At 60.0% G+C, this 26,793-nt stretch overlaps 2 protein-coding genes and 1 pseudogene across 13 annotated transcripts in view; 1 reads left to right on the forward strand and 2 right to left on the reverse strand.

The window, feature by feature from the left end:
* The window catches only part of PLXNB1 (plexin B1), a 30,074-nt gene extending 14,644 nt beyond the window's left edge, over positions 1–15,430 (reverse strand). Inside the window, exons 1-19 of one of the 9 annotated variants that reach the window (XM_043442186.1) lie at positions 14,471–14,547; positions 11,551–11,626; positions 10,846–10,898; positions 9,089–10,201; positions 7,943–8,125; positions 7,491–7,619; positions 7,263–7,363; positions 6,855–6,987; positions 6,531–6,687; positions 6,151–6,259; positions 5,954–6,062; positions 4,848–5,534; positions 4,532–4,654; positions 3,579–3,701; positions 3,188–3,281; positions 2,929–3,101; positions 2,630–2,781; positions 598–703; positions 274–410 (exon numbers count right to left, since the gene is read on the reverse strand). In XM_043442186.1, coding sequence (XP_043298121.1) covers positions 274–410; positions 598–703; positions 2,630–2,781; positions 2,929–3,101; positions 3,188–3,281; positions 3,579–3,701; positions 4,532–4,654; positions 4,848–5,534; positions 5,954–6,062; positions 6,151–6,259; positions 6,531–6,687; positions 6,855–6,987; positions 7,263–7,363; positions 7,491–7,619; positions 7,943–8,125; positions 9,089–10,195 — 3,623 coding nt within the window. In that variant the 5' untranslated portion in view covers positions 10,196–10,201; positions 10,846–10,898; positions 11,551–11,626; positions 14,471–14,547. Of the gene's footprint in view, positions 1–273; positions 411–597; positions 704–2,629; positions 2,782–2,928; positions 3,102–3,187; positions 3,282–3,578; positions 3,702–4,531; positions 4,655–4,847; positions 5,535–5,953; positions 6,063–6,150; positions 6,260–6,530; positions 6,688–6,854; positions 6,988–7,262; positions 7,364–7,490; positions 7,620–7,942; positions 8,126–9,088; positions 10,202–10,845; positions 10,899–11,550; positions 11,775–11,806; positions 13,533–13,957; positions 14,405–14,470; positions 14,604–14,628; positions 14,729–15,298 lie in introns of those variants that run through there. The other 8 variants (XM_043442185.1, XM_043442187.1, XM_043442188.1 and 5 more) reach the window with 8 other exon arrangements.
* LOC122424976 lies at positions 3,937–4,261 on the forward strand (annotated as a pseudogene).
* Positions 15,431–17,518: 2,088 nt separating the features above from the next.
* Positions 17,519–26,788, reverse strand: CCDC51 (coiled-coil domain containing 51). Of its 4 annotated transcripts, XM_043442194.1 has the most exons (5): positions 26,549–26,651; positions 23,601–23,714; positions 20,192–20,496; positions 19,029–19,193; positions 17,519–18,499 (listed from the first exon to the last, which is right to left on the reverse strand). In XM_043442194.1, the coding sequence occupies exons 3-5, from the start codon at positions 20,486–20,488 to the stop codon at positions 17,744–17,746; spliced, it is 1,218 nt and encodes a 405-aa protein (XP_043298129.1). In that variant the 5' UTR covers positions 20,489–20,496; positions 23,601–23,714; positions 26,549–26,651; the 3' UTR covers positions 17,519–17,743. The 4 variants fall into 4 exon arrangements, with proteins under 4 accessions (XP_043298129.1, XP_043298128.1, XP_043298127.1 ...); XM_043442193.1 differs by lacking the exons at positions 23,601–23,714; positions 26,549–26,651 and adding an exon at positions 26,653–26,788; XM_043442192.1 differs by lacking the exon at positions 23,601–23,714 and having other exon boundaries at positions 26,549–26,706.
* Positions 26,789–26,793: the final 5 nt, after the last annotated feature.

Here is a 26,793-nt window from a genome sequence, read left to right on the forward strand (position 1 = left end):
GGGCCAAAGCGGGCACCGGAGTGGGGTGGGGGATTGCAGGACAGACCCGCTTGGGCCTCAGCTCACTCCCCTTCGGAGCTGACTGCCGTCTCCATGGGTGACTCTGGAGACTGCACACCACCACCCCCTGCCCCCCAGCAAGGCTGCATCAGGAGGGGCTGGCTGCCTCCTGACTCAGTCCCCGTCCCCCTTTTTCCTCTCCCCAGCAGGCCACCCCCTCCATCTTCTCCCCGGGGCACAAGGACGGTTGCAGGATGAGGAACCGGCCCTCACAGGTGACAAGGCTGGTCGCCCACCACCACTCGGATGTCCTCCAGCCGCCCGGTCAGAAGCTTGGAGCCGTGCAGGGTGAGGCTGGTGCCCCCAGCTCTGGGCCCTCGGGCCGGGAAGACGGACTGCACCTTGGGGTCCTGTGGGAAGGGGAAAGGGAGAGACAGTCAGGCCAGAGGCCAGAAACGGGGAGGCAGAGGGAGCCGGACATAGACCAGAAGGCCATGGGGTGGGGCGCCCCAGGAAGGCAAACCAGGCGGCAGGGAGGAGCCACGTGAAGGGGTGGCCTGTCAGCAGCGAGTGGGTGGGGACTGGGCAGCCGGGCACCTGGTAGGCAAAGTCGTGCTCTGAGACACCACGTCCTCTTCCTGGTACCTCCACCGTCACAGCACCTGCCACCTCCTCCCTGCTGGCCCCGGTGATACACACGAGGCTGTGGGCACAGGGCAAGCTGAGGTGTTGGGCCACACTGAGGACCCCTCAAGCCGACCCGGCTGCCCCCTCCCTGCCCCACTACATCAGGTGGTCCCCCTGCTCCCGATACTGACAGATTCTTCTCCTGGTTTGGAACAAATTCCTTAACAGCTTGCCAGGAGGCTCTGCCATTAAATCTGAGAATTAATATTCATGGTTCGATCCTTCAAGTTCAACCCCAGACCCCTCTGAGGAGGAGAATTTCTCTTTCCGTGGGGCACAGATTTACCAAGGGACCCTGTAATGCTGGGGGCAGGGGTGAGCTGAGCGTTGAGCGGGCCTGACTGGCGGCCTTCACCGCGGGACACAGCATCAGTTACAAGGTGGTGATACCTTCGGACTTCACTGGTGGTCGAGAGGTAAAAAATCTGTCTTGCAACGGAGGGGATGCCGGTTCAATCCCTGGTTGGGGAACTGAGATCTCACAGGTCTCAGAGCAACTAAACTCGTGCAATGCAACTTCTGAGCCTGCACACCACAACTAAAGAGTCCAAGAGTCCATGAACCACAATGGAAGATTCCAAACACAGCTAAATAAGTGTGTGTGTGTGTGTGTGTGTGGGAGTGTTAGTCATTCAGTCATGGCCAACTCTTTGCAACCCCATGGACCATAGCCCACCAGGCTCCTCTGACCATGGAATTCTCTAGGCAAGAACACTGGAGTGGGTTGCCATGATCCTCCTCCAGGGGATCTTCCAAACCCAGGGCTCGAACCCACAGTTCCAGCATTGCAGGCAGATTCTTTACCATCTGAGCCACTAGGGAAGCCTGTAATATGTATGTATATATATATATATACACATATATTTTAAAAAAAACAAAAAACACCAAGGTAATATAAACTTGACTCCCCCCTAAAAAACTTCCGAATGCCTCTAGTCAGGTCTGGGGTTGGACGTGAAGGGAAAGTGAACAATCTAAGAAATGTAAGTTCTCAGCCAGGAAACAGAAGTAATTGGGCCCAATTACTCTCCAGAATGTGAAGCCTGCAGTGGCTGGACTCTGACATCATCACGGTCACTGCAAACACCCCCAGGGAACAAAACAACTGAAGTGTGAACTCCCCAGGAGAGGCTGGAATGCATTTTGATCACTTTGTACATCAGTTCAGAAACGACTTTAGTCTCGTGGTCCTAGGATCATTAACAGTCACCCCAAGCTGTTAGTCATGGTACATTTAGTACGTTCCGGTGGCAAGGACAAGCTCTAGGAAAGTCTTGTTGAAAATCAGACCACGGGGCCTACAGATGCAGACCTCTGCAGGAAGTGGGGGAGGTGGTCTGAGGATCTGCCCTGGGGGTTTTGGACCCACTCGCCAGGAAACCCTGACATCCGGTGGGCTGGGGACCTGCGGCTTAGAGATGTCTCCTTGGCCTCGTTCTGGGTACCTCTGGGACCCTGTAACTACCAGCCTGTAAGCCACAAGCTCCGGGAAGGTGGCAGGGGTCCTGGAGCCCGGCACTCAGAAGATGTGTCACAAGTCAACCTTCCCACTGAGGAGCCCGCCCGGGGCAGTGCTTGGGGAAGAAGAGCCAGAGGGCGGGAAGGTCAGCCCCGGAGCAGAGCTGTCTGGGATCCGAGGTGCCTGCTGCCACAGCTATGTCCATAGTCACTTGGAAAGCCAGCTAAGAACACCGAGGCTGAGCCGGGAAGCAGAGCCGCCTGTCAGCTCTGGGCAGGGACTGGGCTGCAGGCCAGGAGGCTGCAGGTTCGTGCGCCAAGCCGAGGCCTCCACAGCAACCCCAGCCCTGAGACACTGTGAGCAGAGCCAAGGGAAGCGGGGAGCGGGGAGGGCAGACGCGCTGCGGGTGGACGGCGCTCAGCCGGAAAGCCAGCCGTGGCGCCCACGGGGTGCCCCCTGCCCCTCTTGGTGCAGCCCGCTCACCTGCTGGACACCTCGTACTCCTGGGCGTCCACAGCACAGGGCACTCCAGCCACTCTGACCGTGTCCTGCACGTCCAGCACGTGCTGACCCAGGTTGGAGCCCCTGATGGTGACCCGGGTGCCGCCGTCGACAGGCCCAGTCAGTGGCTCCACCTGTTCCAGGACAGGGACTGGTCACCTCCACGCACCTGGTGACCCCTGGCAGCCTGGAGAGACAGCCCCAGCCTCTCCCACCTTTCCGCCCCCTGAACCCACAGAAGCCCCATCCCCTTGAAGGGATGCACCGGTATTTCAACTCACTGAGTGGATGACGGGTGCTGGGCACTGGGTGACCACAGCCTCGGCCTTGCCACAGGCCTCCCGGGCCATGCACTGGGGACGCTCCCCCTTGCACCACACGCAGCCGTACTGGGGCAGGGCGGTTTGGCAGCGGCTGCAGTCCTCGTGGCCCACGGAACAGTCATAAAGCACCACTGCGGGGTGGAGAGACGAGAGTGACAGGCAGGCCGGGAACAGCCCTGTTGCCTCCAGCCGGCCCCCGCAGCCCCAGGTGTCTCACCGTGCAGCCCGTCCACGCTGTCCACGCGCAGACGGCCGGCCCGGCGCAGGAAGAGCCCCACGCGGAGCTCTGGCTGCAGAGCCTCGTAGCTGAGCTGGAGAAACGGGAGTGGGGTCACAGCTCGGGGTCAGGGGAGCCACCGGGCCCGAGGAGAGGGTGGCCAGAGAAAGGACCAAAGTGTGTGTTCCCTTTGTGGGAACACGAAGGCGGAAGTCAGAGGCGGGGTACAGGATCCCCTGGGGCACAGGGTCAGAGAGCAGAGCTGGGGTACCAGGACTCCCTCGGGGTCACGTGGTCAGAGTGAGCTGGGGTGAGCGTGGCGCAGCCAGCGAGCTCAGTAGCCGGCCTGTGGCCCACGTGCCCTTGCCCACCCAGGACTCGGGGTATGCACCTGGTGAGGCTGGCACGTGACGTGGCACCGGGTATCTGGAGGCGGCTCACACTCGACCCGGGCCTCCACCACCACCTCCCGGCCCTCCAGCTCCATCACACACTCGTGGTCTCCCGGGCTGTCCTGGGGGCAGAGGACACAGCGGCGGGGGCAGCCTCAGGAGCTGGGCCTGGTGAGCCCCGCAGGGCCCCCAGCACGGTCCCTGGGCTGGGATCGAGACTTGAGGTCACGCCTCCCCCTCCTCCCCGGGACTTGTGTTCAGTTCGCCGACAGCCAAGGCGGCCACTGCTTCCTTCTCTGGCGGCTCAGACGGTAAAGAATCTGCCTGCACTCCCGCCACGGCAGCCACTGAAGGACAACAGCCACGGCTCTGCGCTACCCCGTGGCCGTGGGCCGCCAACAAGGGCCACAAGGCGGCCAATGACGTGAGCGAGCCGAGGCACGCTGCTGCCACCGCACGCGCCTCAACAAACACACCCAGTTCACGCAGGACACAGCCCGGGAGGCATGCGGCTGTGCCCCTTATGAGCAGCGGGCCAGGGAGCTGCTCACGGTCTCCAAGGACAAGCGGGCCCTCAAGTTGATCAAGAAAAGGGTGGGGACATGCATCCATGCTACGATGAAGAGAGGGGCTGAGCAACGTCCCAGCCGCGATGAGGATAGCGGCAGCCAGGAAGGACTGAGCCCTGCCTCTCTGTGCGCAGTAAACCGTTCCAAAATAAAAAAAGGATCTGACTGCAACAGCGTAGACCTGGGTTCGATCCCTGGGTGGGGAAGATCCCCTGGAGGATGAAATGACAACCCACTCCTGTATTCTCGCCTGGGAAATGCCATGGACAGAGGAGGGTGGAGGGATGCAGTCCACAGGGTTGCAAAGAGTTGGACACGACGGAGCAACTCACACACACACACACAGGAGGCCATGGCGACACCTGCACACGGGCCACACACACCTGAAAGAGGCGGAGGTTCCGGCCCAGCAGTCGCACTTCTCGCTGCACGTGGACCGGCATCAGGCTGGAGCCCTGCACGCTCTCCACACAAGGGCAGGAGGCTGCCCCCCAGGTCACTTCCTCCTGCGGCCCCAAGCACAAGGCGGTCTATGGCGCCCACCCGCCGTCACAGCACCCCCTCCCCAGGCAGAACCCCGGGGAACCTGGGCCAGCGCGAGGCGGCGGACCCCACCCTCCGCCCCATCCCTGGCCGGCAGAATCACGAGGTGGGCCCCCATCCCCTCCCCTGAGGCCTCCTTCCCGGGCCGGGTCTCACCAGCTCCCAGAGCCCAGGGGAGTCGTACTGGTAGTCAAGGCTGGACGGGAGGATGAGCGGGGCGGGAGGGCCCTCGTGCTCAGCAGAGTCTCCATCACCTGAGAGGAGGCTGGAAGTGGAGAAGGCGGGCATATCACCCCCCGTCCACTCGTCCGCCTCGGGCAGCTCGCCGCCTTCTCTCATGAGCCAGTCCAGAGCGGGCTTCGTGGAGCCAGCGGCCCCTGGGAAAGTGGTGGCGGGGGCAGAGCCGGGGGGGTGGTCCCAGGGGCCCGTCGAGGGGAGGGCCTCGGGGCCAGGCTCCGCGAGGGCAGGGGGCAGGGCCGCTGCCTCAGAGGGTGGTGGGTGCGAGGCCGGCAGGTCCTCGGGGGTGGCCAGGGGTCCTAAGGCCGAGGGAGCGGGCACGGTGGATCCAGGCGTGCTCTGGGGGCTGGATGGGGCAGGAGGAGGGTCCCCGGGGAGAGGCGACTCCATGGGAGCCGAGGCAGGGGTGGGGCCGGTTCCTGCCCATGGCCCCCAGGGGCTGAGCGGGGAAGGCCTGGCCCCGGGGGGGACATCAGAGGCTACGGAAGGAGTGTCCACAGGCAAGGTGTCAGGGGCAGGGGTGACCATGGCCTGGGGGGCTGTGGGTGGGAAGGAGAAGGAGGTGGGTGCATCTCGGGCAGGAGGGGCCGGGGAGAGAAGCGGGCCCTGGACAGGGAGGCAGAGAGGGACAGGAAGGGACAGGAAGGGCCACTCAGCAGGCAGGCGCGGGAGCAGGCAGCAGGCAGGCAAAGGGTGTGTTAAGAGGAAAGGAGACCAAGGAGAAGAGAGACAAAAACAGCCCATTAATTCTCCAGAGGGGATGGGAGGGGGCGGGGGCAGGCTCTGGGGGTGTCTGTGCCGAGGTGGGGCGCGAGGCCCAGACCTCTCCTGCCTCTTAGCCGCTAACGGCCTCTCCCGAAACGGGTGGGATGCTGACAGCCATCCTCCGGGGAGCACCACACAGCCGCTCAGGTGCTCATAACGGAGCACCTGGGGCAGGCAGACACACAGGGAAACCCTCACAACGGGGACCCCCATGCCCCGCCCCACCCCCACCCCCGCACCCAGCACGGCGATGGGCTCACCTGTCTGCCGACCACCATGGGCCCAGCATCACACGAGGCCTTGTGCGTGCAGAGGTGCTGCCAGACACACCAGTTACACCCCCAGTGGCTGCTCACGCAGGCCTGGCACCTGAACAGAGCACAGCCATGGGGGCGCGGGGGCGCCACGGGGCGGCCCAGGGTCGGGGGGAGGCTGGGGGTCGGGCTGAGGGACTCACGGTGCCGACGGGCGGAGCAAGGTGATGGCCACGCAGTCGTAGAAGGAGAGGGCAGCCTCGGCGATCACGACGGCGCCAAACCTAAGCTCCATGCTCACGGACACGTGGTCTGCAGAGAGAGGAGCGGCTGGGCTGAGGGCGGGCGAGGGGCACCCGGACCCCAAGACCACACCAGGTTTGGGATCAGCACTCCAAAGGGGCACCCAGGATCGGGAACACAGTCCACAGGGTAGGAAAGAGGGACTTGAGGGGACCCGGGAGCAGACGGAGGACGCAGAGAAAGGCACCGCCTCAGGGGGTTTTGCCTACATTCACACCTCATCCCCATCACACCCCTTGGAGCAAGATGGGAAGACGGCGGGGCTCCTTCTCTCACCCACCGGCTCCTCTTGGCAGCTCTGGGGCCTCGCTCGGGTCTGGGGAGGGGCACATCACCCCAGAATTGGTCAGCAGGGCAGGAGTCTGGGATTCCCCGAAGTGGCAGGAATAAGACTCCCCCGGCCACAGCAGGGGCAGGTCAGGTACCGACAAGAAAACCTGCCGAGAGAGGCCGGGACACCGTTGGAGCCCCCGGGCAGCAGATCAGGCTCCGTGTACAGGTGCTTGGTGTGGGCAGGCACCTGCGGCCACCAGCCCCCAGGGGTCACAAGCACCGCCCCCCCAGCCTGGGTTAGTAACAGGGCCCCGCGTGCTCTGGTCTTCACCTCCCTCCTCTCCTCACGGCTGATGTTGGCAGGACTCAAGGCTGCCACGCGCAGACATCCCGGCTCAGGCTGGAAACTCCACAGCCACCGCTCTGACCCCCGACCCCGAGAGCACTCGGAACGGCGACTGCACCTGGACGAGAAGGACCAGTGTCCACCCGTGACCCTCATGGGGCCACTGGCAGTTCACGGGGCAGGGACACCTATAATCCTAGGGACCTGGGCAAGATCCTCAAAGGGGCCATGGCATGCCTGGCAAATCAGGGTGGAGGATGGGATTGGCACATCCAAGGGTCAAAGGTGGAGAGTCAACGGCCAAGGACAGGGAACCCTGGAGACAGAGCAAGAGACTAGGAGCATTGCGGGCGGGAGGCTGGGGCTGGGGTGGGGATGGTGGGGGGCACTGACCTCCCGAGGAGCACACACCACCCACAGTATGGGTCCCTGTGAGCAAGGCAGGATGCACAGTCCAGGTGCTGAGCACAGGAGGCCACGGGAACCTTGAGAAGCTACAGCAGCAAAGAAGACTTGAGGCCAGCAATCCAAGTGTCGGCGGCTCCCCCACATACAGGGCCCCAGTTCCCTAAAGGGCCCTCCCAGCAGCCACGCCCTCCCTGACTGGTGCCAGGCACTCACCGTGCTCTGGGTCATGACATACAGGTGCTCGAAGGCCCCATCAAAGATGAGGTCTCTGCTCACCGCAGACCCCTGCTGGACGATCTGCGTGGAGTACGGTTGGCCATCGCTCCCTGGGCCCAAGTAGACCTGAGATCAGAGACCACAGGGTCTGAGGCCCAAGACCCGCCCTGCTCTCCCCAGTAAAGTAATTCACAGGTAGAATTTCCTCCTAGGCAGTACAGGTCATTACCACCCAACCCCGGGGTGGGAGTGGGGGTATCTCGGGTAAACGCCATCCGGCCCCAGAAAGAGGAACACAGGTCATCTCCCTCAGCCTGGGGCCAGAGACACACAATAGATCTCACGTTGTAGCCCCAGGGGGTCCCATGCATAGCTCTGCCCAGGCTGGGTCCCCAGCAGTCCATCCCTTCCAGATCTGAGGCAGGGCCCAGTACCTCCTGTGGACTCACCCTGTGTAGCTGCCCTTGACTGTCACCCAGGAAAGCAATGGTGTGTCCATCTTCTACGGTGATCGCCACGGCTGTCAGCTGGACCCCTGGCCACTCCAGAACCGGCGTGGCTTCCAGGGGGACACGGCTGGCCATGGGGCTGGGCGTGTGGTCTGAGCCACAAGGATATGCATCCAGAGTGTCCTGCAGGCAGCCAGAAGCCCAAGTTAGGCCCTCCCCAGATCCCCTCCATCCTCCCTAAACAACCCCATCCCCTCTCCCAGCATCTCTGCCAGTTCTGGGCTCTCCCACAGCCGCATCCTTGGTCCTGCCCCAGTGGCTTCCCTCCACAGTCTGCAGCAGCTCCATCACCTCTTGTGATCCCCACATGTCTGGGGGCCCCACTTTCTCCCGTCCCTGGCCTGGGAGCTGCTTCCTCCAGTTCATTCACAAGCCTTCCCCCGGACCATTCTTCCAAAACTTCTTCCAGCCTGCATCCTTCTCTCCACGTCCACTAACCTGGGTCCCCTCCCCCCTCTCACTGAGTCAGTCTCCCTATATGCAGCTTCTACCCTTTTCATCCAACCTGCATGCGTGCTAAGTCGCTTCGGTCAGGTCTGTCTCTTTGCAACCCCATGGACTGTAGTCCACCAGGCTCCTCTGTCCATGGGACTTCCCAGGCAAGAATACTGGAGTGGGTCACCATACCTCCTCTAGGACATCTTCCCCACCCAAGGATTGAACCTGCATCTCTTATGTCTCCTGCACTGGCAGGCAGATTCTTTACCACTAACGCCATCTGGGAAGTGTTCACCCATCCTGAGACGAGAGTCAAACAAGTCTCAACAAGTCTGAACCTCACTTGCCTCTCTCTCTCAAGAAACTTTAAACAATAGAGTCCAACCTCGCCACATTCTGGGTCCCTGCCCCATACCCTTGACCCTCAAACACACTTTTAGTCCACCTACACAAATGCCATCCCTTCGGTGCCAGGTCCAAGCACAGCCCTGCACAGTTGGTCTCTGTCCCCGCTGAATGCCACTCTTACCGTAAGGTACCCCTCCATCGCCCAGACACAAAGGAATCACTTAACATCCACCGACCTGACCAGTACATGCCTGCCCAGTGGCCTCAGACAGGGAAGGGCTGGCCAGCTCCAGGACTTACCACGGGCAGCTGAGCACAGTCGGAGTTGACGTCATACTCGATGTAGGCCACCTCAGCCCCATCCTCCGCACGGCCCTCCCGGGTGTAGCAGGCGTCACGGGTGCGATTAGCAAGGTGATCCACCTCATCCAGGGGGAAGGCGCAGAGTGCCGATGCGCCAGTTGTCCCGGCAGCTGCCAATGGGGGTCGGCCCACAGTCGGGGGAGCGGCCGAGGAGAAGGCCACGAAGAGCACCTCGCCCTGGGCCACCTCCGCGGACACGGCCACGGCCGCAGCCTGGATGAGCCCGTAGCGGCCCCCCTGACAGGCCAGGGGCAGCTCCACGTAGGAGTAGTAGTGCTGATCCCGGAGGCACACGCGGGACACGTAGGCGCGGAAGGCTCGAGACTGAGCCTGCAGGTCCCGCCGAAGGAACAGGAAGTAGGCACTGGCCCCGTGCGCGAAGGCGCTCACGAAGTGATGGCTGTACTCCGAGAGGCGGCCCACGGCGAGCTTGGCCGTCTCCTCGTAAGAGAAGGCGGCCTGGGGGTCCGGGGGCTGTAAGGCCCGGGTGGTGATGGGCGGGATGCCGCCCCCCACGCCTCGGCTAGTGTAGCCTCGCCCCACAAACAGGAGGGGCTCCCCAGACGGGCCCTGGGCCACCAGTCCCACTGTGCTGACGGTGGGGTCGTTGGCGGCCACATACTGGGTGTCCCCTGGCCGCTCCGGCCGCAGCAGCAGCTGCCCGAGCTGCCCCAGGCGCCGCTGCTCACAGACCCCCTGGTGCACGCTGCCACACACCACCAGGGCGCCTGGGCTCACCAGGAGCAGCTGGTTCAGGTTGCTGGTGGGCTGCGCCTGGGGGCACTCGTCTGGCATCACAGGGGGCAGGCAGTCCCTGCTGTCCAGCACTGGGCCAGTGGACACGTTGGCCTCCAGCTGCAGTTCGGGGCTCAGCTGGAACAAGAAGTTGGTGGCTCCGAGGTAGAGGGTGCCTGAGGTGGGGTCTCGAGCCAGGTGCTGCAGACGCGTACCGTTGGGGGTGAAAGCCGTCGGTGGTGGGGGCTGGAGGGCGAGGACCCACCCGGCCCAGAGCGCCTGGAGGAGAGCTAGGCCGAGGGCAGGCATGGTCACCTGGCAGGGAGACAGAGAGCTTGAGCAGGGCTTGGGTGGCCGCCTGAGCACCGTGGGACCACTGGTGAGAAAGAGGGCTGTGCCACTGCCAAGATGCCCCTCCCAACCCAGCGAGGACCAGGCTGAGACGGCACCACGGTTACAAGGACCGCAGGACCACACACTAGCAAGGGCTCAGCAGACGCTGTCCTGGAAACGTCAACATTGCCCGTTCTCTGTGTCACTCTCTCAGGAGACCGGCAACCCCCACCCCTCACCTAGCCTGCCCATTGTCAACACAGGGTCCAAGGATGAGGAGCTAGAGAGGCAGAGATGCGGGAAACATCCTGCTCCTGGGGACCAGGGCCTGGAAGCGGCAGGAGAGCCAGGGGATGGGAGGAAGGGACCCAGAAAGCCCCTCTGCATGGATGTCAGTTTCCTGGGCAGGAAATGAGAGGGTGAGATCCCATGGGCCACCTGCATGTTACAGCAGGGCAAGAATTGGGTATTTCAGGAATCCAGAAGGGTAATAAGCAGAGAACCAACAGACCAGTGAGATGAGGGGGTCAAGGCTGCCATGGACAGGGCCTAAATGGCTGGACCCCAGCTTGGAGAGCCCCCAGTAGAGGTGGGAGTCCCACACCTGGGTGAGAGGCCAGGCTCACCTGGCAGGGCCAGCTGGATCAGGAGACAACGGCATGCCCCGAGTGCGAGTCACCTAGCCGGGGAGAGAGCAGAGCATGGAGCTGGGGGCTGGGCGGCAGGCACGTGGGCCCCCCACCATGGAGCCAGCACAAAGGTACCCCTCCCCGCTGCCCAGTCTGCGAGTGGAGCTGGGCCCAGCCTGGCCCTCGGCCACCAAACACATTCCACAGGGGACGCCTCCTCAGAGCCCATGGGAGGGGGAGGGCAGCGGAACCAGGCATTCTCGGGGCCTGGGAAAGGGCAGCTAAGGAGAAGCTGCGTGGCTGGTAAGACCCAGTCCGGCCCCCACTTTGGTCCTGTCCCCCCCTACAGCCCGCCCTCAGCATCTCCCATTCTTGCCCTCTGCCCAAACTCTGCCCTCTCAGGGCGCCCAGGTACATGCCCTGACCACAGGCCTGGGCCGAGCCTCGCCCCAGGCTGCCACCAGCACATAAGCACACTCATGCTCCCACACACCAAGAAGCATACACACCACCCAACCTGCATGCCCACACCGACACCCAAAGACATGGGCGCGAGCACACACCTAGATGCATGCACACACCGCCTGTACATACGAGCCAGAGACACATACCCGGAAGCACACCCCACAAAGACACACTTACCCACCCACCCAAGACATACACACCACCACCCACATCCAGACCCCACACAGACAGACTCACACACACTTCCCTGGTTCGAGCCCTAAGTCCTCGAGGGCTCTGGAAGCCAGGCCATCATCTCTTGCTATTTCCTCTCCTGCAGGTCAGAGCAGAGTGGGAGGTGGAGGGGGCAGGGGGGTGGTCCTAGAGGAAGTCACCAGACGTGTACCCCACATCCCCTGAAACTTCCCAGACCTTAAGGGCCTGCTCTCCTCACAATCCCCCTCCCTGCAGGCTCCATCTGAAGCCTGGGGAGACCAGGAAACCATGACACCACCTTGCTAAAACCTGGCTGGTCTCCAGCCTGGAGCACCAGGGTGGGTAAAGCGCTGGGGACCGGCAAGCTGTGAGACGCTATTCCTGCTTGTTTGTGTCCAGGCCACATGGCCCGGCCCCTCCTGCCACCCGGCTGCCAGTCTGCTGGTGCTCCTCTGAGAGCTTCCCAGGGTCCAGGTTGGCTCCTCCCAGCTGAGGCCCCCCCAGCGGGGTGCTCCTGAGGGTGGCCCAGAGGGAGCAGGGCTGGGCGTAAGGCTTGGAGGAAGGTCCAGCGAGGAGCTGTGGCCACAGCCCGGCTGGGCACTGCTCCCAAAATAGCTTGGGGGTTTCCATTTTTAGTGTGCAGAGAACAGGGCAGCTCTATGGGACCGGGAACAAGGCAGCCACTGTTTGCCACCGAGGGGGCAGGGGGAGGGGGGCGGCAGGGAGAGTCGTGAACCCGGCGAGAAGCCCAGGACTATGGCAAGGCCAGGCTTCCCAGGAGCCCCCCACTTGTTTCCAAGGCATGGAGGGGAAAGTTTCTTCCCCCGGGAAGACGGGGTCTGCCTGAGGATGGGCAAAGGCCGGCTGCTACGCTCAGCTACTGCTCGGTCCCTCCCATCGCCTCCCGCCAAGGGACGCGCCTTGGGCAGAGGGTCTGTCCCACCATTCGCTTACAAACATTTGCTCAGCGCTGACTTCATGCCAGAGTTCTCCAGCCCTCAAGGGGCAGCCACCAAGGCACTCCCTACATGTAAAATCACAACTGGGTCGAGTGGCCCACAGGAAGCCGATGGGCAGGACCCAAACAGCTTCTGACAAAGTCACATCACAGGCTGGAGGCTGACCCCCGCTGGGAAAAGTGTCAGCCTTCTTCAATCACTGCCACGGGGCCGAGCCACCCTCACCCTTCCCTACATACCATGGGTGGGAAGAAAAGAAGGGCGGTGACATTTTTCTCCTTATCGGCCACATATTTCACTTCACCTCGGCCACAGAGCAGCCTCCGGCCCCTTGGGTGCACCTCTCCCCACCTCAGGGGGACTTCAAGCAGAATCTGAGGCTGTCCCTCTCTCCAGTGTCTTTGGAGGCACCCCCCGAGGCCCGGAGGATAAAGGTCAAGCCCTTCCGTCCACACTCTCCTGTGCGATCCTTGCCAGGGCTCCCCCACACATGCTCTTCGTTCCTGCCAGGCAGAACTGCTCATCACACTCCTCCACGCTCACTCCCTATTACATGAGGTGCCCAACCGTCACCTCCCATCAAAGGCCTCGCTGTCCCCCAGGCTCCTGAGAAGCCCACCACGTGTGGTCGGCGGGCATCCCCAGCCACCACCCTGGTGTACATTGCAGCTCTGCCTTGGGTTCTCTAAGCCTCAGATTTCCCATCTGGAGAATGGGAGGCAGGACTGCTCTGATCATTCAACATGATATGGTGTGTGCCTGGCACGCGAGGCACCAAAGGCCACTTTTCTCCCTGTTTCACTCTCCTACTCCTGCAATTCCTTAAAGGCAGAGAATGTGACTTCTAATTCCGAGGCCCCGGTAAGCAGGACAGACAGCATTGAGCAGGTGCTCCTTGAATGTTGGAAAGAACCATCATTTTACAGCCAAGAAAACTCAGCCAGCAGGGGAGATACGGAGCCCACAACCCACTCCAAGCCACTCAGCTTCTCGAAGGACACAGTTGTCAGCCCCACTTTTATTAATGACTACCCCAGAGCAGACTGAAAAGGCTGCTTTGGAGCTCGGCCTTCAGTCCCCAATTTATACAACCAAGAACTCTTCCCCCTCCCCTTCCCCCCACATCTCAAGCTCCAGCTAGAGTCAAAGCCTAGCTCTTCTGGGCCCCCATCTCTGGACCGATTCAGCAGGGCCCAAGGCCGCCTAACTTCTGCCTGCAAAGAACAAGCACAGCCTCCTGGACCTGGGGCTGTCCTCGCCAACCAAAAGGGCATATAAACTCAGCCCTTGAAACTGGGAGAGTGTTCATATCCCAGCCCTCTTCACCGGAGTCGCCGGGATTGGTGCAAAATCGGCCTTTCCTTTCGGCCCTCTCGCTGGGCTCCCAGGGTGCTCCCAGAAGTTATTCATTGACAGCATCAGAGTGCAGAGTGCCTGCCCTGTTGTCCGTGTTGAGCCAGGGTAGGGGCGGGGTGGGGGGCACCATTTACCAGTGAGGACTCAGCGAGCGCTCATCAATCACCCACCGTCTGGGTGCGGGGTGGGGGGCTCCCCCTCTGGGGGTGCGTGGCAGGGGGAATCCCAGTCTGCCTTTTGTCAGTCGCGCCGAGTACCGCCTGGAAGGGCTGTTACTGCGGAGGGGAAGCCTGGACCTCCCCGTTGCTCTTCCCCGACCCTCCTCCCTCCTCCCTGACCAGGGCAAGGACCCCCCCAGTGGTCCTGGGAGGGCGGGGAAGAGGCCGGCCGGTCCCCGGCTGAGGCGGCGGCGGCGAGGAGGGGGCGCGGAGGAGCGGCTCCACCTCCTCTGTCTCCCAATCGCGTTACAGGCGGAGCCGCCAGAGTTTCCCTTCGCGCGGAGAAGTGTGGTCCCAACTCTCCGGATCGAAGCCGCCCACCACTCACCCCGGGCCGACTCGGCCCGGCGGCATCGCGGCTCCAGGCCCGTCCACCCCGGGGACGCGTCGCCCCGGCCCCACCGCCCAGGCCCCGGGCCCCGCACTCACCACCCGGCCGGGCCCCGCGGGACGAGCGCGCCGAGGCGGGCGCCGGCCGCTCCGGGTTCGGGATCTGCGCGCGCGGCGGCCTCCCCGCGTCCCCGGCTGCACCCCCCCCCTGCCCCGCCACCCCCCGGAGGTGGGTCTGGCGGAGCCGCAGCTGTTACCCGGAGACCGAGGGGCGGAAAACTGCGCCCGCCGCCCGCCCCGCCCGCCGCGGCGCTGCCACCGCCGGGAACAAAGGAGACAAAGCTGCGTCGGCCGGGCCCGGCTCCGCTCCTTCCCCCCCCCGCGCCCGCCGGGCCGCCCTCCCCCCGCCCGCCGCCCAGGCCAGGCCGGAAGCAGCCGGGAGAGCCGGGCGCGCGGCCCCGAGCCGCCCGGGACCCCGCATTCCAGCCCTCCCGGCTCTGCACTAGCCGAGGGCGGGGGACTCGACCCCTCGCTCGCTAGGGGGGCGGACGGTGGGGGGAGGGGAGGGAGAAGGCTGGCTGCACCCCGGCGGTTGCCAAGGCAACGTGGATGGCGGCGGGAGGAGCGCGCAGAGCCGAGCCGCGGGACCGGCTGCCCCACCCCGCCCAGTCCCCGCCGGGCCTCACCTGCGCGCCGCGCTGGAGCCGAATTGGGAGCCCTCCGGCACGGGAGGGGCCGGACGGCGGGGGCTGGGGGGTTGGGGTCCCGCTCTGCACCCCGACGTGTGGCGGTGCTTCGCCCGGGCCTCCGCCTGCCTGCATGCCAGCGCCCGGTGGGACCCACGCCCGTCACCTGCCCCACCAACCTCCGCCAGCCACCACCCCCGCTCTCCGGGGCCCCCGAGCTCCCTCTTAACCTGTCCAGTACCTGGCTCCTGTGGTCATCCTGCTCCAACTTTCTTTACCTGAACTCCGGGGCGCCTGGTTTCTGCCCACCGGTCCTACTCCCGGGACTCTCAAACGGCCAAGCTCTCCTTCCGGCCCCCACCTCTGGCTGTGCGGGAAGAGCGCCGGCTTTGGGGTTGGGCCTGGGTTTGAGCCATCACTGAGCCAAGAAACCTGACCCCTGCCCCCCAAACACACATGCTTGTTTGCTCACCGCCAAGCGGAGGTGATGCCACACCTAGCCGCGCTGAGAGAGGAGGGCCCACCGCTGCAAACTTGCACAAGCTAGGGCGCATTTCCTCCCTTTCCTCCCAAACCTGTACCCGGACCCGCCCCAAGCTGAGGTGCCCTGGGCAAGTCTAGACTCCCTCACCTGTAAATACGTCACCCTTCCAGAGGCACACCTGGGTTCTCTCCTGAGGCCCAGGTGTGCCCTCTGCAGGGCCCTTCAGGCTTGGCTCCCTGCAAACTCAGGAGCCAGCACTTAGTCCATCCTCTTAGGACTTCCGGTGGGTTTTGGCTCTCAGCCACTGGGACAGCCGCCTGGGAGGCAAAATTTGTCACACACCCTGAAAGTTCTCAGAGCCTCTGCAGGCTTGGCGGGAGCCTCAATCAGGTTTACATCATCCACACTGGCTACTGTGGAAAGAGCTAAACGTCAGGCACCCTCTCCCCACCCGCCGCCCATGAGTGTGCCTTCACTCTCACATACCTGGCTCTGCCTTCCGAGTTGTCCCTCCCCAGCTCCTCGGCTTGCTCCCCGGACCTCCAACCTCTCTTCCAACATCTGGGTCCAGGATTCAGCACTCTGTCTGCACCAGAATGACACCCTTTCCCCAGTTCCCTCGTCTCTGGACATCACAGACCCCAGGTGCTATCTGGCCTTCTGGGTCGCCCACTCCATTCTCTAACATTATGCTCCACACCCATCACCACCTCAGTCAAACTGGTGTGCCCCAAGGCCCTCAGCCACCTTGCCTCGCCTTCCTGTGCAGCTTGTGGGGGTATTGGGTGGCCCTTCCATGTGCCTGGAATCCTCCCCTCCCCAGACCCATTCACTCAAGTGCACACCCCTTAGGACCCACCTCACCTACCTAGGTTTAGGACCTAGGATTTCCAAACCCCACAACACCCCTCATCTATAGACAGATAGGGTGTCTCCTACCCCACGAGGAGGATGAACATCCCAAGTGCAGAGGTCATTTTATTCCACGCCCTCCGAAGGAATCATTACAAAAAGAAAACAAGGCCACAGATGGAGTGACCAGACGATCAGAGGTTCACTGCATCCATGGGGCCACTGGCCAGGGCTGAGCACAGGCTCCCAAGAAGGGCAGGATCTCATGGAAGCATTTCTGCTTCCACAGGCCTCTGCCGTGCGTCAGCTCTGCTCAACCTGCTGACCCACCTCGTTGCGTCCTGAAAGGAGGGCGGGTTCTTCAGACTCACCGTGCGAGCAGAGCGCCTCCTCGCTGCTCCTGTTTACTCAAGGACACACAAGGCCACCCATGGCCATTCGGCCCAGGAGGTCAAAGGCTGCTGTTCTCCACTGAGAAGGAAGAGGTCAAGGGTTCTCAGTTCAGTACGCCTCCGTGCCCCCCGAGCTGTACCTCCCACCTCTGGGAGGTCCCTCCCCATCACTGCCTTACCGCTCACACTGCTGATGGGCTGAGCTCTGCCCAGGGGTGGAGAGGCCATCCCTAGGCTGTGTGTGAGATGACACCCCGCCTAAGTGGCGCTCCAGCAGGGAACCAGATTGGTCACCAAATCCCTGTAATTCTGTCCCCAGCAGTATTTACCAACCATTCCCCCAATCCCTGTTCCCTGCTCTCCTCTGATCAATCCTCCAGTGTTAGAACCAGGAAGTTCTCTCCAACATGGCAGAGAAAGTGATTCAAAAGACAGGCCGTGACCATGGTCACCAGTGAGTGGCGGCAAGCCAAGTTTTATTCACTGGAAATCATGAGCCATCTGACACAGGTGGGTTGGACAAGTGGAGGACAGGCCCAGAAATCCGAAATGAAAATCAAGGCCTGGGACGGGGGGTGGGGGGGCCAGTGTATCCAAAATGGTCTCGAACCAAGGGCCAGATCAAGAGATGAGAGAGGAACTGTAAGGGGGGTGATTATTATCTTACTTTCAGGCCCAATCCTCGAGTTCCAAATCTGAATGTTCAATGGACAAAACTCAGTCTCACATACACTACTTTAAATAAGACAAAATGAAAGACTTTTAATAAGACAAAATTGAAAGACGTGAGCACAAATATTTGCTAGTTAACGTCAATTAGTGTTGCCTAAAAAGCAAAGGATGTCTGCCGGTGAGGTCAGACTCAGGCCGAGTACACCCCCGGAAGTTCACTTCATTGCTTCATTCTCTAACTAAATCCACATCCATACCCCCTCCCTCTGGAGGAGGGTCCAGGGGGCTAGCTGGCCCTGAACAGCATATAAAGTACAGGCAGGATGGCCACAAACGTCGCACAGGTGACCAGCGTGCCACAGACGGTGTTCCTATTGACCTGGGCTTCCAGCCTCTGCTCCGTGTCCGACAGCGCCATGATCACGCTCCCCTGTTCCAGCAGGGAAACAGGCAGAGCCCCGTCTGCAGACTCCACCAGGCCCGGGTGTGCTGCAGCCTTTGCGAGCTGAACCACCCCAGCCACTTGGCTCATGGTCTTTTCCAGGCCATCAAGCTGCTCTCGTAAACCCTCTAGACGTGAACGGACCTGCCTAGAATGGCTGAGCTGCTCTCTCAAGGCAGCTGAAAGGACATCTGTGTCTCTGTCTCGGGTTGGGGAAGAACCTGCCTGGGACAAAGAGCTCTGCGCGGTCCCAGCTTGCACCAGGCCCTTCAGGTCTGCCACGAGGTCACGGAGGTCCCTCTGCTGGAGCGAGTAGCTGGATGCCTGTTCGCGGATGGCTTCCTGGAGGCTCACAGGCCCCTTCTGGGCCTCCAGGAGCAAAGCCTTCAACTCCTGGAGCCGCACGCGGTTCACGTAGGTGGATCCAGCCACACCGATCAAGGCCCCCAGGACTGACCCGATGAGCGACCAGTTCTTGGTCCTCTCCGCCCGAGTGCGCTCCTTCTCATGGCTTTCCCGCACAGCTGCAGAGAAGAGGGAGAACTTCTCTCGCTCAGAGTCTTCCGCGCGCAGGTAGGTCATACGAAGCCGCTTCTCCTCCTGCGGAAGCAAAACTGTCATGTAGCAGCGACCTGGACCAGCAGCCTCCAGCGGAAGTCCCACGACCACATCCCTGGAGCTTGGCTTCAGGCCTGGCACGGATTACATGCTCCATAAACACACTGAGTGAGGGCAGCGTTAAGTCTGGATGGGTAGGGGGAGCCAAGGAACCGGGGATGGTCCAGGTGAGCGGTGCTATCCTCCCCGGGCAGTCGTGGGTCTGACCGGACATGCAAGGGGGTCTCCAGACTGTGTCGATCAGAAGGGAAGTGTCTGGCGCTCTCCGGGAGGCCCTCTCCATGGTGCTCCCTCCCAATAATCTGGGGCCCAGAGTATACTAGACGGCTGGTCCCAGTTCTCCAGGAGTGGAGAGGGTGGAAGGCACTGGAGCCCTGGAGCCCGGTCTCTCCCCAGGGTCTTCTGGTTTACCTCCTCACCAGGTCTCTGACCCCCAGGCCCATCAGAGCGCCCACCTCGCCCCTCCACACCCTGCAGCCCAGGGTCCCCATCCAGGCGAGGAAGGAGCTACCTGCAGCATCCTGTGCTCCAGAGTGGCCAGCTCCAGGTACTGGTTATCGTCTCTGGAGATGCGGTCCAGGCGGTCCCTCACCTCCTTCAGCTTGGTCTGCTGACCCTCCAAGTCCTCGCGAGCCTCCCGGACAAGCCCTCGAGCCACCATGAACACTTTTTCTGCCTGCAGTGAGAACAACAGAAGTCGCCTGCCCCTTTCTCCACACCCACAACAGGGTCCTCTCCACTCCCAACCAGACGCGGCTGAGAAGAGGTCAGGAGGGGATGTCAGTGCAGAGGCTGGAAAGAGAGTCCCTCGGACACACAATCCTGGTTCACCCAGTGGTCCTCAGGGTGCAGGCCCGGGCCTTTAATTGGCTTCCTGGGTGTTACCTTAGCTACACCTCCCAACATCACCGAACGCCGTGACAGGCATCGCCAGGCCTCCAGTCAACAGGCTGAGAAACCCTGGCTCAGCCAAAGTCATGGCCTCCGAGGGGAGAGACAGCACTGCACCTCAATACCTCCGGCTGAACCCCAGGTTTTTCCCACCCCACTACAGTGGTCTGTGCCAGGGTGGAAAACAAGATTGTTGTTCAGTCGCTCAGTCGTGTCTGACTCTTTGCGACCCCATGGACTGCAGCATGCCAGGCTTCCCTGTTCTTCACTATCTTCTAGAGTTTGCTCAAACTCATGTCCATTGAGTCTATGATGCCAGAGGTGGCGGAACGCAATTCCCCTGCCACAGAGGATTGGACAACCAGAGGCAGTTCTCCCCACCTCACAGTCTGATTAATTCCCAGGGCCTCCACCTTCACGAGGGATGCTTTAATCACAGTCAGGACTCTGAGGACCTTGTAACCCTCCAGGCAACTCTCACCACCAACCCCCAAAACAGTCAACGAAGGAAGTATTTGCTGGCCCAAGATGTTAATGGCCCAGAACCCCCTGGTACACAGCATACACAGCAATTTGTTTCAATGAGGAACAGGGGGCCCTTCACCCTGGTAGTATCAAACCCGGCCGTAATGTGAGAAACAACTCAGCTCCCCCTCCTAGTGGTATGTGTTCAAGGACAGACCAATCTGGACGTGGCTGTGGCTGGTCATTTATTTGGCAGTAGCCTCCAGGCCACACTGCCTGGGTCAGAGGGCAGGGCCAAACCCCAGCTCCCGTCCTCACCTCGGTGACGTTTCCCTGGGCCTCTCGAACCTCATTGAGTCCCACAAACTCTTCATATCTGTCCCACCAAGTCTTGGCCGTGGAGGACGCCCGCTGCCGAATGCTGTGGCCCAGGGCTGCTCCTAGTGCGGTGAGGCGGTGGTACAGCCCCAGGGCTACCTCCTCGGGCCTCTTCTCTCTGGGCTGGCTGGGGCCGTGGCTGCAGAGAGTCCTGGCCAGAAAGAGGTCCCTCCGCACCAGTACGGGAGACACACCCCCGACATGCTGCATGGCCAACACACGGCTGCGCCCTGTCATCCGGAGATCTGTGGGGAGAGGCCAGATAAAGGCAGGGCTCAAGTCGGGTCTCATGCCTGAGAGACAGTTCTGAACTGAAGACTCTCCATTAAAAAGTCCAAACTGGGGACTTCCTGGGTGGTGGCGCTGTGGCTAAGAATCCAACTGCCAATGCAGAAGACACGGGTTCGATCCCTGATTGGGGAAGATTCCACGTGCCATGGAGCAACTAAGCCCGTGTGCCACACAAGTACATGTACACGTGTGCAGCAAATACTGAAGCCCGTGAGCCTAGAGCCTGTGCTCTGCAACAAGAGGAGCCACTGCAATGAGAAGCCCCCAAACTGCAGCAAAGAGTAGCCCTGGCTCTCTGCAACTAGAAAAAGCCTGTGCAAAGCAACAGAGACCCAGGGTGGCCAAAATAAATAAATAAATAAATAAATAAATATATATATATATATATATATATATATTTTTAAAGCCCAAACTGTTGGGCCCGGAGAGGACAGCCACTAGGGTCAGGGTTTGCCAGGTGCTCTCCTGGACGATGGAGCACGTCAGGGAAGAACATACTTAGGAACCCAAGCCTCCCATCTCCCTCCAGGATGCCACGAGCCAGACCCTCCCATCCACCCACCTGCCTGCATCCCCAGGTCTGCAGGAGAAGACTGGTGGCCAGTTTTCAGATAACCTCAAAGATTCTTTTTTTTTTTTTTTCCTGATATGGGCCATTTTAAAGTCTTTATTGAATTTGTGACAATATTCCTTATGCTTTGGTTTTTTGGCCTACTGAATTTGTTACAATATTGCTTCTGTTTTCTGTTTTGCTTTTTTGGCCATGAGGTATGTGGCATCTCAGCTCTGGACCAGGGATCCAACCTGCACCCTGTGCATTGGAAAGCGAGGTCTTAGCCACTGGGCCACCAGGGAAGTCCCTCACAGAAAATTCTGAAACCTGTGTTGTGTCCATGCTAACAGAGCCCCGCAAGGATTCACAAAGACTGCCAGGGAAACTGTGGAATCAACTGAGGGGATTTGGGGAAAGATTTCTGTAAATGACTATCAAAACCAGCTTCCCGAACTCCCTGAGGACTGTCTCCAAACAGGGAAGCAGTTTCATTTCTGTTCCAGGGCACAGGTCATTTATGTCCCAGGGCAGAAAACTCCCCCCTCAAGAGACAATTCCGGGGTAAAAACAAAGCAAAACCAAACCGCTCGGATTGCTTCATAGAGGACAGACAGCTCTTCTGAGGTTCCCAGCAAACCCTCCTGCCCTCCAAGCCCAGACATTCCAGGTGACCAACTCCCAGTCTCACATGTCTCACTTTCCATAAGCTTTCTTCCTCCTCCCCAACCCCGGGAACTGCCCAACAGGTTAGGTTTCTTTAATCTTTCCCTTTTCAGCCTTGCTCTGATGTTTGGGCCCCCCACAACGCCTACTCGTCTGGTACCTGAACGGCACAAGGAGTCTCCCATCAGCCAGGCAGGCCTGGCCTGGGCCCTAGGGCAGGAATGATGCTGAGGACCCAGAAGAGAGAGCCAGGGGACCCTCGCTCTCAGCAAACCCTGCCCCCAGAGCACCCTGCCCCCAAGTACTGACTGTGGCTGTCCGAGTGACACCTGAGACTCAAAGGACCGGACCAGAGAGAGGAGAGCTGAGGGAGCGGGGGACATGAAGACAAACTAGCAGAGCTCCGATTACAGAGAAAAGTGCTTCCGGATGTAAGGTGATCTCAGCCTCTCACCCCAGGGCCCCCTCCCCACGGTGCCATAGAGAAGCTCAGAGCCTCTTGGAAACACAGTTGGTTGGGTCGGGGCGTGTGTCCTGGCAAAAGCCCGAGCTGAGAGCCACAGAAAGGGAACATCCCTATGACAGTGGCTCCAAGCTGGTGCTGCACCCGAACCCCAAATGCCCCAGGGAGTACAGGCCATCCATGCCCCAGGGGTCGGGCAAGCCTCCAGGGCCTCAAGGCCAGCGCTCACTGCTCACAAACTGTGGCCCACAACATTCCTGCAGGTGCGCCCCCATCAAAACAAAGCGTGCAGCCTTGTGGACCTGGCCACTGCCGCACTGGCTGTCGCTACTTCCTAGCCCTCTTCTCTCTTGATCCCACCTGACCAACAAGCCTGCTCTCCTGAAAGCCTGCAGAACCTCCCCCTTGTTGCATCCAGCAGCTGCTACTCAGATTTCTCCTCCAGCACCTCTGCAGCTTTCAGCACCTTCTCAATCTGAAATCACTGCCCCATCTCCTCAGATCCCTCCAACCTTCTCAACCTCCCCTCCTGGCTCCTCTTCTATCAGCAGCACATTCCTGGATCCCAGGAAGGTCACTCATCCCGGGCAGAGAAGACAGCTCCAGCCTCCTACGCGGTCTTGGCTTCCTTCCCTGCCCCTCACAGCTGACTTCACAGGGGAGGCTCTGTTAACTTGTAAGTCAGATCACACCCCTCGGGTAAAAACCCTGAGAGTTCCCCAGTCAGCTGGCGTGAATGCCAGTCCTGCCAATGGCCAACAAGGCCCGGTCCTCTCAGCCCGATCCCCTTTCTTCTCTCCATCACTGTAAGAACCCCACCACACTGAACGTGATCCCGCCCCAGGGTCTGTTCCCCGCCACTTCCTCTGCCTGGACCACTTCTCCTCCACCAGTCCAGCCCCTTCACGCCTACATCTGCTCAAACATCACCTCTTGATAAGGCCTTTCCTGACAACTCCCTCCTTCACCACCATCAGACTCCTTCGTTTTCTCCATCAGACACACACGTTGCCTTCTTCCTGTGTGCCTCGCCCCTCACCCGAACAGAACCCTGGAGAGAGCAGGGACGCGGCTTCAGGAGGGGACACACCAATGACTCCCAAGTGGCTCCCCGACGCCAGGCCTCCTCTCAGCCTCCCACCACCACCCCCGCCCCTGTCTCCCAGCTCCTCCCCACTGAGATGTCTCATAGGCCCCTCGACCAGCAAAGGGAAGACATTCCTGGCAGAGAGAAAAAGTGGAACAGGGCTTGACGTCGTCTAAAATCTGCAGGGCTACCTGTGCAGCCGGAAAGCAGTAGAGGAGAGGAGAGTGGGGAAAGCTGGACAGGCAGACAGAGGCCAAAGCAAGCAGGGTCTGGGTCAGGTTCAGAAACTTGCCTCTCCAAATCCATTCTCCTGCTCCATCCAGACGACTGTCTCCTACCAACTGCCCTCTCCTCAAACCTCCATCAGCAGCACCTCATGCTCACCTGCAGCTGATGGTTGGTTTCACTTCTCACCCAGAAAATGTTTTAAAATTGGAAGAGAATGTCCATTAACTCCTACCGCATCTTCGCACCTGCCCGTGTCTGTCTCATCCCCACCTTCTCTTACTCCTCAGGATGAAAACTTCCTGCTTAGGGAAGGCCATGCCGTGCTCCAGGTCCCATATCCTCTCCCCTCCTCAGACACAGCTCGGCTCGGGAATTGATGCGACCACCCCACCCCCACCCCAGCAACTGCCCCGCTTCTCTGCTCCTCTTTACTCTCTGACAGAGCGCCTGCACCAGCTCTCTGCAGGTCCTCTTCTCTTGTTCTCACTTAACCCCCTCTCTGATCTGGCCTTCACTCCCACCGGGCCAGTGGCACTGCTCTTGTTCCGGTCATTCCCACATGCCTAAAACCAATGATCAGTTTCCTCCTCATCTCACTTGCCCTGTGCCTTATGATAGCTTCCTCCTTCTTAAACCACCTTCTCTTCTTGGCTTCCAGTCCCCACTCATTTCCACAACCTCTCCACATGGTGTCCCAGGGCTCTGTCCTCAGTCTCCTCTTTCATCCAGTCTTGTGACTTGAAAAACCAGCTACAAAAATATTCTCTGATTGTAGGGATGGTTGCGCAAGACTGTAAATACACTAAAACCACTGAACTGTAAGCATTAGGTAGGTGAATTGTACGGCTGCATGCCTGCTGAGTCACTTCGGTCCTGTCCTACTCTTTGTGACCCCATGGACTGTAGCCCGCCAGGCTCCTCTGTCCATGAGATTCTCTAGTCAAGAAAACTGGAGTGGGTTGCCATGCCCTTCTCCAGGAGATCTTCCCAACCTCAGGATCAAGCCTGCGGCTCCTGCACTGCAGGCAGATTCTTTACCACTGAGCCACCGGGGAAGCCGGAAGTATAGGGTTATGTAAATCTTATCTCAATAAAGCTGTCACTGGAAAACAAACAGGGCTTTCCTGGTGGCTCAGTGGTGAGGAATCCGCCTGCCGATGCAGGAGACACAAGTTTGATCCCTAGTCCGGGAAGATCCCGAGGCGCAAGTAGGCCTACACACCACAACTACTAAGCCAGTGCTCTAGAGCCCCGGAGCCACAACTACTGAAACCCACAAACCCGCTGGCACTAGAGCCCACACACTGCAACTAGAGAGTAGCCCCCACTCGCCTCAACAGAGAAAAGCCCACGCAGCAAGGAAGATCCAGCACAGCCAAAAAAAACACAGAACTCCCTGTTAGACCAGTGCTTAGGACTTGGAAGCTTTCACTGTCAGGGCCTGTGTTCAATCCCTGGCTGGGGAACCTCAATCCAAAAAGCTACATGGTGTGGCCAAAAATAAATTAAAAAAAAACATACAAGCAAACTGTATTCAGGCCTCTCTAGTCCACATCTCTCTTTTGAATCCCAGGCTCATTTACTAAACTGCCCAATCCAGCTCTCTGCTAGGAAGGCTGATGGGAATCTTCCTCTCCCAAAGCTGCCTTTACCACAGCTCAGAGATGGAAACTCCAAGTCCCATTCAGGCTCAAACTCTCACGTCATTGCTCACTTTGCTTTCTCTCCCTCCTCACAGCCAGTCCGTTAGCAAATGTCACCTCCACCTCTGAAACTAAATTCAGATTCCCTCTTCCTCTTGCCCCTGCCCCTGCCCCCCCAAGTGCCCAAGTGAAAGTTGCTCAGTCATGCCCAACTCTTTGCGACCCCATGGACTATACAGTCCATGGAATTCTCCAGGCCAGAATACTGGAGTGGGTAGCCTTTCCCTTCTCCAGGGGATCTTCCCAACCAGGGATCGAACCCAGGTCTCCCGCATTGCAGGTGGATTCTTTACCAGCTGAGCCACAAGGGAAGCCCTAGTCCCAAAGGTCAACGTCTTTTGCCTGGGTTATCCTAAGAGCCTCTGACAGATGCCTGTGCTTCTACTCTGGCCCCTACTGTCAGAGCAGGCAGTGGTCCTTTCAAAACACAGGTCAGACCATCTCTCTCTCTGCTCAAGTCCTGCAGTGGTTTCCCCCTTTCTCTCAAGGTAAAAGCCAAAATCCTTTCCAAGGCCTACATGGCATCCACCTCCTGGCCCTCATCATTCTGTCCTCTCACCTCATCTCCAATCAGTCTCCCTTTCCCCACTCTGTTCCAGTTACGTGGACCTTTTCTCCCAGTTTTTGTGAGATAAAACTGACATACACCATCACATAAATTTAAGATATACAATGTGATGACGTGACAAATGTACAGATAGCTAGATGTCTACCACATTAAGCTTAGCTGACACATCTTTCACTTCACAAAGTTCCCATATAATTCCAGGCTTTCTGACGCTGCTCCTACACACTAAGCTACTCCCACCTCAGGACCCTGACGCCTCCTGGTCGCTATCTGCGCGCTTGCTCTCTTCTCTTTTTTCAAGTCCTGCTCAAATGTCACAGCCGTGCACTCCCACTCCAGGACGCCTTACCCACTCTGTTTTATTTTTCCCCAGACAACTATCACAGGATCCGTGCTTTGCATTTCACGTATTCACCGATAGTCTGTCTTACTCAACAGAATGGCAGCTCTGCCAGGGCAGGCACTGTTTTGTTCATTAATGCAGCTTAAGTGCCTAAAGTACTACCTGCGTCTGCTACACGCTCAACAAAAAAAAGTACTGGATGAATAAACAGAATTTGCAAAATGTCGCACTCCGAGCTATATTATAAAACTCCTTCTGGGAGCCTCCAAAGCTCTAGAACCGGTGATCTAGCCGCCCCCACCCCCCACCTACTTCCCTCACATCTCCCTCCACTGTGCTTTCCTAGGTTCCAGCGATGCACCTAGCTTCAAGGCCTTTGCACAAGCCCATCCCTCTACCTGCAGTGCTTTCCCTGTGCTTTTCCAGGCTTAGCGCTTGCAACTTAAGCATCCCTCGCGGCTTCCGGACTCTCCCCGGGAAGGACATCCCCCGGCCCCAGTACCTGACGCGCTTTGCGCCGCTACCCCCAAGAAGCGCCCGCCACTCAGTTGATCGCCGACCCTTTAGGGCCCGCCTCCCGGAGGACCGCTTCCGGCAGGAGCTCAACTTCCGCGTCAGGAGCCAATCAGCGAGCCCGCGTGGA

The sequence above is a fragment of the Cervus canadensis genome, chromosome 22 (assembly GCF_019320065.1).
Source record: "Cervus canadensis isolate Bull #8, Minnesota chromosome 22, ASM1932006v1, whole genome shotgun sequence".
In the NCBI taxonomy this organism is placed as follows: Eukaryota; Metazoa; Chordata; class Mammalia; order Artiodactyla; family Cervidae; genus Cervus; species Cervus canadensis.